At 54.8% G+C, this 10,987-nt stretch overlaps 1 protein-coding gene across 4 annotated transcripts; it reads left to right on the top strand.

Annotated features, from left to right (window-relative positions):
- The first annotated feature begins 4,647 nt into the window (after window positions 1–4,647).
- On the top strand, window positions 4,648–10,511 carry CD19 (CD19 molecule). 4 transcript variants are annotated; one of them, XM_028096924.2, is made up of 15 exons: window positions 4,648–4,775; window positions 5,016–5,270; window positions 5,577–5,780; window positions 5,913–6,206; window positions 7,237–7,344; window positions 7,613–7,661; window positions 7,944–8,032; window positions 8,463–8,576; window positions 8,708–8,812; window positions 8,895–8,963; window positions 9,072–9,128; window positions 9,228–9,284; window positions 9,831–9,923; window positions 10,025–10,132; window positions 10,320–10,511. In XM_028096924.2, the coding sequence occupies exons 1-14, from the start codon at window positions 4,688–4,690 to the stop codon at window positions 10,120–10,122; spliced, it is 1,680 nt and encodes a 559-aa protein (XP_027952725.1). In that variant the 5' UTR covers window positions 4,648–4,687; the 3' UTR covers window positions 10,123–10,132; window positions 10,320–10,511. The 4 variants fall into 4 exon arrangements, with proteins under 4 accessions (XP_027952725.1, XP_027952723.1, XP_027952724.1 ...); XM_028096922.2 differs by having other exon boundaries at window positions 9,069–9,128; XM_028096923.2 differs by having other exon boundaries at window positions 7,234–7,344.
- The last annotated feature ends 476 nt before the right edge of the window (window positions 10,512–10,987 follow it).

Genomic DNA, 10,987 nt, shown 5'->3' with positions numbered 1-10,987 from the left:
CCGGGCTCGAGGCCCCGGCCGAAGTTGGGGACTGATTGCCGAGCCCGGGCCGAAGATTTCCGAGTCCGAGTCCGAGCCCGGCCGCGGGCCCTCGCCCCGCCCCTCCCCGCCTTCTTTCCTGGGCAGCGCTGTTCGAGAAGGACGCTTGTCCTTCAAACCCTGAAGTTCTTTCATCAAAGGCTTTCTGGCGTTTCCGCGTGACCTTGGAAGGTCTGCTCAAGTTACACCTCCTCCGGGACGCCTGTCGGCCTCAGCCTAAAGGGGGCGAAGCTCTCGCGGTCTCTTCCGAGGCCCGCAGCTAGCTCCTCCGTGGTCCCCTGGCCCCCTCCCGCCGGGGCCTGGCTCATATTACAGCGAATGGTGGCCGGGCCTGCCTGCACCTCCGCCCTGGTGGAAACGTCCCTCGGGGCAGGGCTGGGTCGGCGTCACTTTTCAGGGCGCAGGAGTCCCGCGTAGTCCGGTGGAGAAGTCAGAAACTTCTGCGTCCCCACCCCCACCTTCATATTCAACCAGTCAGGGTTTGCTGCTAATCCCCCCTCCCCCTCCCTGGGCCTCGCAAATCCCTCCTCTCTTCCCTGGGCCACTGCCCTAAATCAAGGTTTCTATCTGTGAACTTTCCAACAGGCGACCTGACATCTTCCCTTGGACGGTGACGTGCAGCTCAAACTTAAATCCAGAATCTGGATTCCTCTTCTCCCAAACCCGTTTCTCCCTCTGTGAAGTACATTCCAGCAGCCTTTAAGTCCTGTAAGCTCTACCTCCAAAGGACTGAATATTCCAGAAAGTGTCCCTTTTTCTTTTTCTCCAGCAGCAACACCATCTCTCTCCTGAACTTCTACAACACCTCCTAACTGTTCCCCTGTGGCCCCTTTTGGCTCCTTTAGTTAATTCTCAAAGCAACTAGAGTGATGTTTGCGAAACAGATCATATGTCAGCTTAAAATCTTCTAGTTCAATCCGATTTGAAAATGGGCAAAGGACAGGAATAGACAACTCACTGATGTCACAGATGGCAAATATGTGCACGAAAAGATGTTCACCATCATCAGCCATTAGGGAAAGGCAAAACCACAAGGAGATACCACTGCACACTGCACACCTACCAGAATGGCAGTGATAATACCAAATGCCGGTCAGTGTGTGGGAAAAACTGGATTTCTCTTATATTCCTGGTGGTAAATGTAAATGGTATAGCCACCCTGGAACAGAGTATGATAGTTTGTGGGGCACCTGGCTGGCTCAGTTGGAAGAGCATGTGACTCCTGATCTTGGGGTCCTGAGTTCCAGCCCCACCTTGGGTGTAGAGATCACTAAAACAAATAAATAAACTTAAAAAAAAATCTGGCCAGGTTAACTCCTGCTTATAAATCCCCAGCAGTTTACTGCCCTCAGTAGCTTACTGCCCTGAGATTCTCTGTGTGCGAGGCAGAGTTTCTTGAGAAGGAGGTGAAATAATGACTATAAGGCGCTAGTCAACTCCCAGGCTTGGAGTTTATCCTGAGACCCTGGGAGCCTTTGAAGGCTGTTGAGCATGAGAAGCACATGACTAATACCAAGGAAATTCTTTCTGTGTAAAGTGTAGGCAGAAAGCAAAAGAGAAGACAGCCCAGAAAAGAGGCTGTTGAAGTGGTTCTGGTTGGGAAGGGAAGAGTCAAAAAAGAGGAAGTTGATTCTAGAAATATTTAGGATGAAAACTGGACTAGCCTTGGCGACTGAGTGCATGAGAGGGAAGTGAAGAGAAAGTTTTCTTTTGCTCTTCCGAATTTCCTTCCTTTTGTGGACCTTGAAAATAAAAGGTACTTTACCAGCAATAACTGGGTTGGGGAATAGCAATTCAGGATAAGCAAGCTACAGCAAAAACTATAGGCTAGCCCAACCAACAAAGGAGAGGAATGTTATTTTAGGGAGAAGGAGGAAGTTGGGAGGGGTTGTTTGGAAGAAAGCCCATTGGAGAAAAGCAGGAGTTCAGGGTGATGATGGTTTTTCATTGGCTGAGTTGCAGGGGTGGTCGATTTCTTGTAGGAGATGCAATGTACGAATGTACATCTTTTCCTGTTGGGGCCTGTAACTGATGACTCTTTCCTGTGGAGGGGTCTTCTGTTGGGTAATTGACCCCGCTTCCTATAATTGAGGTAGTGGTTCAGCGTGAGAGCTCCCCCTTCTGGCCTGGTTTCCCTTTATGAACTTTCACACTTGATACAACAAATATTTATGGAGCACTTACTAGATACCGGGGAACTAGACAGGAAAGATTCCTGTTGTGGAAGAGCCAGCGAACATTCTGGGGCAGGAAATAGATGAGAGATTAACAAAGAAACAAGCATATCTGGGAACTGGGCAAATGCTGGTTAGGAAATAAAACAGGGGCATAGGGGCACCTGGATGGCTCAGTCGGTTAAGCGACTGCCTTCGGCTCAGGTCGTGATCCCAGAGTCCCGGGATCCAGTCCCGTATCGGGCTCCCTGCTCAGCAGGGAGTCTGCTTCTCCCTCTGGCCCTTCCCCCTCTCATGTGCTCTCTCTCTCTCTCTCACTCTCTCAGGTAAATAAATAAAATCTAAAAAAAAAAAAATTTTAATAAAAAAAAAACCAGGTGTGTGAAATCAAAATACGGGGGGGAGGGGTCAGGAAAGGCCTCTCTGAGGAAGTAACATTTGAATGGAGGCCTGAGGGATGAAAAGGAGCCAAGGGTGCGGAAGAGCTGAGGAGGGATCCAGGAGGAAGAGCACAAGTGTGAAGGCTTTGTTTGGAGGAGGGGCAGGGCAGCGAAAAAGGTAGAGAAAAATCTGAGGTAGAGAAAAAGCCACCACAGCGTTCTGAGCAGGGGACTGATGTGCGCTAGTCAGGAAACCGCCTGTGAGACTGATGGAAAGCTAATGAAGGGGATTGGAGGGATTTTGTTGAAAGAAAGGCAAACGGGGTCCTGCCACCTCACCCTCTGCATGCCCCAATGTCCTACGCTCCCCCTCCAAGCCACCCCAAACCGACCAAAGGGAAGTGGGGGCCCTGACAGCTGGAGGGTCCCTTGGGGTTTGCCTAAAGCAAACAGGAAGCTGCAGCCCAGCAAGCCCGGGCCTGGGAACGGGCAACTGAGAGAGCAGGTCTCCTGGGTCCCTGGACCCTTTCCCTGAGTGACTACAGAGGGAAAGACAGAGATACACCAAACATGCAGAGAGAGAGAGAGAGAGAGAGAGCCAGAGGAGGAGGAAGGAGGAGAGAGACTGTGAAGAGGGGAGGGGCAGAAGCACAGATTTCAGAGTCAGGACCCCTGAGTTCTAGTGCTTATTAGTCACCAGCTCATTGTGTGACCTCAGGCAACACCCTGCCCTTTGGGGGCCTCAATGTCCCCATTTCTAAATGGGTTCCTTCCATAACTGAAGCAGAGGCTTCCTGGGGAAGAAGTGGGACACAAAGGGGCATTGGTCCCCAGTCATTTCTCGGGACTGCCGCGCACGCACTTCAGGGGCAACCTGGCTTGCGCTCGGCCGTTGGCTGATGCTGTCTCTCATTAACTGAGGGCCTACTACATGCCGGGCCCTGGGCTAAAAGTGCCATACGTATACTGCCCTGTTTAATCTTTTTATTTATTTTTTTTAATTTTTTTTAAAGATTTTATTTATTTATTTGAGATAGAATGAGAGATAGAGAGCACGAGAGGGAAGAGGGTCAGAGGGAGAAACAGACTCCCTGCCAAGCAGGGAGCCCGATGCGGGACTCGATCCCTGGACTCCAGGATCATGACCTGAGCCGAAGGCAGTCGCTTAACCAACTGAGCCACCCAGGCGCCCTATTTTTTTTTAATTTTTTTAAAGATTTTATTTATTTATTTGACAGAGAGACACAGCAAGAGAGGAAACATGAGCAGGGGGAGTGGGAGAGGGAGAAGCAGGCTTCCTGCGGAGCAGGGAGCCCGATGCGGGGCTTGATCCCAGGACCCTGGGAACATGACCCGAGCCGAAAGCAGACGCTTAACGACTGAGCCACCCAGGCGCCCCTGCCCTGTTTAATCTTCACAAACAAGATTTTGAAAGCACTATTATTATCCCCAGTTTACAGAGAAAGAAACAAAAGCCGAGAAAGACGTTTAGCCAAGTGGTGGACGTGGAGGATTCAAAGTCAAGTCGGCCAGATCTCAAAGGATATGGGATGGGCTGGTCGTACAGAGTGGGAAGAAGGCCCAAGAAATGTGGCCCAAGTGAATGAATGGGGGTGTGTGTGCGAAGAGAAATGGGTTTGGAGCCTTGGGTTGAAGGAGGGAGGGGGAGAAGGATGGAGCCCTTAAAACTGGAGCCACTCAACAAATATTTATTGGGCGCCCCCGATGCCCCAAGCACTGTCCCAGAGCACGGTGCATGTGGTGTTGAACAAGACCGAGGCTCTGCCTCAAGAGGCTTACATTCTAGTGGGAGGAACAGAAAGTGAACAAGCAGACACACGAACAAGGTCATTTCACACGGTGGTAAGTGTCGGGATGAAAATAAAAGTGTGGCAGGGAGGAGACAAGTTTTGTGGGTCTGGAGGGGTGCATGGAGAAGGGGACTGGAGGCGTGACCACCCCTTCCTCCCTGGGGGGACTGCCTACCCGCCTGCCCGCCCCCACAGACGCTCATGGTTCAGCGCCCCCCAGGCCCCCGCCTGCCCCAGCATCCCCCGCGCGGCCAAGCTGGGTGCCCCGGGGAGTCGGGCCGCCATGCCACCTCCTCTCCTTCTCTTCTTCCTCCTCTTCCTCACACCCGAGGGAGTCAGGCCCCAGGAACCACAGCTGGTGGAGGCTAAAGGTATGTCCAGAGGGTACAGATGGAAAGAATTGGGGCTGGAAAACCTGGGTCTGGCTGGGTCCTCTTGGCCAAGTCACTTACCCTCTCTGGGCCTTCATTTTGTTATTTGTAAAATTCAGGGAGGGGTTGGAAGGACTCTTGAGAGCTTATCCACTCCCAGCTGGTGGGGTCGTTGGGTAATAACCCAGTGTGAGGAATGAAGGGGGCGAAGAGTTCCTCTCCCTCTTTCTCTCTCCTCAGAGGGAGGCCAAGCTGAGCTGCCATGCCTCAAAGGTTCCTCAGATGGTCTTCCTCTGCAGCAGGCCCTGTTTCAGGGGTCTCGGTCAGAGCTGGGCCACAGGTCCCAAGGCCTGGGCATCCAGAAGGGGTCCCTTGGCGTCCAGCTGTTCGTCTTCAACGTCTCTGACCAGATGGGGGGCTTCTACCTGTGCCAGCTAGGGCCCCCTTCCGAGCAGGCGTGGCAGTCTGGCTGGACAGTCAGCGTGGAAGGCAGTGGTGAGGTCTGGGCCGGGGCAGGGAGGGGTGGACGAGAAGAGGGAGGACATCTGGCCGCTAAAACGGATTTGGAGGGAGGGGCTCAAGGGGCTGAGGGACAAGCACGCAGCTAGTTCTAGGTGGCTCCTCAGAACTCCAGTGGCCTCATGACTTCAGCACTGAGCTATTCCGTCTTTCACTCTCTTCTCTCTCTGAGTTGTCATTTCTCTCTCTCTCTCTCTCTGGGTCTTTGTCTCTGTCTCTGGGTCTCTGTATCTCTCTGCCTCTCCTGGATGTGTCCGTATCTGGTTCTGGGTCTCTTCCTAGGGGAGCTGTTCCGGTGGAATGCTTCGGCCCTAAATGACTCAGGCTGTGGGCTGGGGAACAGGTCCTCAGAGGGCCCCAAGCCCTCTTCTGGTTACCCCACAAGCTCCCAGGTGTATGTGTGGGCCAAAGACCACCCTGAGATCTGGGAGATAGACCCTGAATGTGCCCTGCCCAGGGGCAGTCTGAAGCAGAGCCTCAACCAAGGTAAGGTGTTGGGGAGATGCCAGAAAGTGGGGGTTCCAGGGATGGGGGATGGTGATTGGGAACTAGAGGGTTTGCCGGGCGGGGGAGACCCCAAGGATTACACTTTCCTAGCCTTGGCTCTCCTTGCCCCAGACCTCACCGTAGCCCCTGGCTCCACATTCTGGCTGCCCTGTGAGGTGCCCCCTGCCTCCGTGGCCAGAGGCCCCATCTCCTGGACCCACGTGCGCCCTAAGAAGCATAACATCTCCTTGCTGAGCTTAAACCTGAGGGAGGATGACCCAGGCAGAGAGATGTGGGTCCTGGGCACCCTCAGGGGAGGGGCTGTTCTGTTGCTGCCCCAGGCCACAGTTCGAGATGCTGGCATCTATCATTGTTATCATGGCAACATGACCATCAAGATGGAGCTGAAGGTCACTGCCCAGTCAGGTAGAGTTTCTCCCAATTGTGGGGCATCTGTGTGGGGGCTACTGGGAAGAATTGGGAGCCAGTCAACCTTGGCTCCCCCAAACTGAGAGCTAGTACCAGACTCATCCCAAACCCCAGCTTCTATACTGACCACTGACTCCACCTCTGTCCTCCCTCGTTTCCAAATTGCTACTTTTCTGGGTCTTCTCCTACCACTGGTTGCTCTGTCCCACCCGCTTTGGAAGGGTCTTCCTCCTGCACTCCTCACTGTTGGAGCTCTGAGGCCTTGTCTCACCTCATCAGCACTTTCTCTTTTCCTTGTCTACACTCTCTTCCTGTTTGACCTCCTTTACTCTCACGGCTCCTTAGGCCAGCATGCCTTAGTGACCCGATTCCAGGCTCCATACACCTCACCCCCAGCCATTTCCTGTCATTTGATGCCCCCGCAGGCTCAAAATATACAAAATCAAACTCAACATCTTCCCCAAGGGTAGTCTTTTGGGTGCCTCTGTGTCAGTGAAGGACCTGCCCACGGGCCGAAGCCAGAAACCTGGGTATCCTTCCTTTTCCTCACCCATCCATCCATCAAACTGGTCACAGTGCTCTGCCCCTTCTGTCTCCCTTAATACAATCCTCCCATGCTACCCTAACCACAGTTCTCAACCTCAACCTCAAATTTCACTTCACACTTCACTCCAGTACCCTGCTGCTTCCCACCTCTAAGTTCACCTTGTGAACTTGACTCTGGCCCTCACTTTGAACATGACTGTCCTTAATTGCATCAGGAAGCTTATCATCATGTTCCCCTGAATCCTAACATAGAGTCTGACTATAGTCATGGTTTGTTGCATAGATACTATCCCAGGCCCCAGGTCAGGCTCTGGGGCGTAGTGCCTAACCTCAGAGGGAGGCCAGCCCTCCTTGTAGCTTGTGATTTTGAAGATCTGTGTCTTGTCCGTGTCCCCCAGACTTCTGGCCCTTTGAGGTCCTGAGGCTGGGAAGCAATACGCCAGCCTGGGGTCCCCGTCTCATAGCTGCTTCTCCCCAGCAGTAAGGAATTGGCTGCTAGATACTGGTGGCTGGAAAGTCCCTGTTGTGCCATTACTTTATCTGATCTTCTGCCTGGGTTCCCTGGTGAGCTTTCTTCATCTTCGAAGAGGTGAGTCATGTCCCCCAGCCCATCTGCCCAAGCTACCCCATCTTCCCCAGGATGGCCCACATTGGCCAGTCTGACAACCACCTTTCTCTCCTCCCATACCTCCCCCACGGACCTCCAGTCCTGCTCCCCACTCCTCTAACCGCCCTCCAAACTTACCAGGCCCCTGGGACTTTGAAGTCCCTTCCCCTCCATTGACCCGAGTGACCTCCCCGGTGCCCCGTCAATCTTCACCCTGCCTCCTCTGATCACGCCCCTTAACTCTCACCAGCCCTGATCCTCAGGAGGAAAAGAAAGCGAATGACAGATCCCACCAGAAGGTAATGACGCGAGGGCCCCCGCAGTCTCCCATCCCTGCACTTTTGCTCAAAGCTTTGCACTTACCGTTTCCTCGGCTCAGCGTGTCATTCCCCACCTCTACCGCTGAAATACTGCCCAAGCTTCAGAGCCCAGCTCCAAAGCTACCTCCCCTCGTGAAGACTCCTTGGAGCGATCCCAGACCCCTCTGTAGGCTGCGGCAGAACAGAGGAGCTAAATACACGTGACTACATTTTATCCTCTGAGGGCCCGGTCTCACAGTGCTACTCCCCTTCCTCCGCCAGGTTCTTCAAAGTGACGCCTCCCCCGGGAAGCGGGGCCCAGAATCAGTATGGGAACGTGCTCTCCCTTCCCACGCCCTCCTCTGGCACCGGTAGGAGGCACCGCCAGGTCTCGGACTCCGCGCTAGAGCCCCACCCCTTTTCCTCGTCACTCCAATCCCCGGAGCGCCCAGCCTCCCCGAGCTCGGAACTCCGCCTTCAGAAAAAAGAGCCCGCCCCGGGGCGCGGAGTCCCGCCCAGATCCGAGCCCCGCCCCTAACGCCAGAGCCCGCCCCCAGAGCTCATGGCCCCGCCCCTAGGGCGCGGGACCTGATCCCGTTCCGAGAGCCGCACCGCCCCCGAGACCGAGGCCACGCCCCCAGGTGTAGATCCCGCCCCTTCGGCTCAGGGCGAGGGCGGGGGGTGCCCAGCCGCGAAGGCGCCCTTGGAGCCGGGAGCTTCCCGTCCCCTGGCCAGCCTCGCAGACCCTTAGCCTTGACCGCCCCTATTTCTTCTGTCCCGCTACAACGCTCCTCCCGCCAGGACGCGCCCTGAGGTGGGCTGCAGGCCTGGGGGCCGCCGTGCAGTCTTACGGAAGCCCGCGCAGCGACGGCCCGGAGCCCGGAGCCGCGGGGTCCCGGAGCCCGCCGCCGGCAGGTGATTGATTGTGGGGCTGGAGGGGGGTTCCTCACGTGAGGGGTGTTGGAGCGGTCTGCGGCTGGAATACTGGACTGGGGCCTGGAGGAAGGGGGCTGTGACTCGGTTCCCACTCACATCCCGAAACCCAGGCCCAGAAGAAGAGGAGGGGGAGGCCTATGAGGAGCCAGACAGTGAGGAGGGCTCCGAGTTCTACGAGAACGACTCCAACCGTGGGCAGGACCAACTCTCCCAGGGTAGGACTGCGCCCCCCGAGGCTCCCCCACCTTCTCAGCGCTGGGCTTTGGGCCCTCGCTGGACCCTCTCCTTCTCCACCAGATGGCAGCGGCTATGAGAACCCTGAGAATGGGGCCTTGGGTCCTGAGGATGAAGACTCCTTCTCCAGCGGTAATTTGGGGTCCTTGTGGGGCCTCAGAGGCTTGGGAGGACCCAGACGGCCCTGGAGCCCCTACAGGGCAGGAATGGCCCCTGGAGTTCTCTGTTTTCCTGCAGCAGCCGAGTCTTACGAGAATGAGGATGAAGACCTGGCCCAGCCAGTCACCAGGACAGTAGGTATGTGTGAGGACAGTCACATTAATGTGGGCTGTGGGGTGGCAGGAGTGTATGTGTGAGCCCGAGCCCAGGAGGAATAACTTCCTTTCTCTTCTCTAGACTTCCTGAGCCCCCATGGGTCAGCCTGGGACCCCAGCAGGGAAGCAACCTCTCTTGGTGAGAAATGCTAGGAACCATCCTGCCTTGGGCCGATTGGGTTGACCTGGGTCTCAGCTCTGACTCCGGGCTCAACCTCAACCTTGACCTTGACTCTGACCCCAGGTGTAGTTCTGGCCTTGCATCGATTCCTAACACTAACCTCAACCCCAATCCTGATCCCAGGATTTACCCCATCCCTAACTATGAACATAATCTCTGAGCCCCCTGTGATTCCAGCCTGGATTTTGACCTCTACCTCACGCCAGCCCCCGTACAAACCACAGCTTTGACCTCAGTTGTCTCTACAACCTCCTCGTGGCTCTGACTTTGACTTTGACTTCTGCCAGTTCTGTTCTTGACAGTGATCATAATCTAACCCACACCTGACCAAACCCTTAACAAGGGCCTTGAATCTGACACCGAACCTAATCTCTCTTTCCTAGTACAGCATGGGTCAAGCCCTCCACCTTCCCCTGCCCCTCAGATTCCCTCTGTGTCTTAGGCTGCACTTCCCCTCCCCAAGTCCAATGTGGCTCTAGGCCACCAACTCTCCTGCCCAAGCAGGCTCCCAGTCGTACGAGGATATGAGAGGGATCCTGTATGCAGCCCCCCAGCTCCGCTCCATTCGGGCCCAGCCTGGTCCCAACCATGAGGAAGGTGGGTGCTTCTGCTTCTGTCCCCTGTTGTCCTCTGAGTCTCACCCCCTCCCAGCCTACTTCTGGCTCTTGCTGTATCTTACCTTTCCTGGTGCTAATCAGATGCAGACTCCTATGAGAACATGGACATGGATAATCCCAATGGGCCAGAACCAGCATGGGGAGGAGGAGGCCACATGGGCACCTGGAGCACTAGATGATTCCCTTCACGTGAGCCAGGAACTGCCTTCTAAGGAAGGGGGAGAAAGAAGGAGATGAGTAGGGGTGGAAGTGATTCTCAGGGAGGGAGAGGGGAAAGGGTTCCCAAGACCTGGTGTTCGGAGGTGGGGGTGGGGGGGGTGGGGGGTGGGGGTGGGCGGGCTTCTGGAACCTCCGCATCACCATTTCTTCTCCATAGCCTGGGCCTCCTTAGGCCCCTGAGATCCATACCTGATTCTGAAATCTGGGACCCTGAGCAGACAGCATCAACCTCTGGAGCAACGTTGCCTTGGATGTGTGTGTGTGTGTGTGTGTGTGTGTGTGTGTGTGTACACCAATGAAACTTTGGCTTCCCTTGCACTCCCCCAATAAACTCAATGACTTCTTCCGATCCTTGGATGTAAATGCCCTTATATGGGAGGGTGCCCTTGTATGGGAGGGGAAGGGAAGGTGAGGATGCGTGTTCTCCACCCCTCTCTTGAATCCGGCAGAAGAGGGAGAGCTGAATCTTGGGTACAAAGGAGGGGCCTTTTCCCTCCAGTGGCTTTGCCTGCCCCTGTCTCCCTCACTTGCCTGCCATGGCCACCGTCCAGTTGTTCAGTGATCGTTGCTTCAGCGGCGGTGGGGGCCCAGGGAAGAGGAAGCTGGACAGGAATGCATGGTCATCACCAGCCTTTACTAAGCATCTCCTCTGTTCCCACGCCAGTCAACCCATTTCATTTCTACAATAACCTCACAAGGTCATCAAGCACTTAGGTGCCAGGATTGTATCTTAAGTATTTATGTCTGTTTTATGTATATAGTATATATATATATATATATTTATACACACAGGTTTATGTATATTAGCTCATTTTATCTTCATAA

This window comes from Eumetopias jubatus, unplaced genomic scaffold (assembly GCF_037043125.1).
Source record: "Eumetopias jubatus isolate StellerSeaLion01/CBP00866 unplaced genomic scaffold, mEumJub1_p1.0 scaffold_12, whole genome shotgun sequence".
NCBI lineage: Eukaryota > Metazoa > Chordata > Mammalia > Carnivora > Otariidae > Eumetopias > Eumetopias jubatus.
This window is presented reverse-complemented; position numbering and strand designations above follow the sequence as displayed.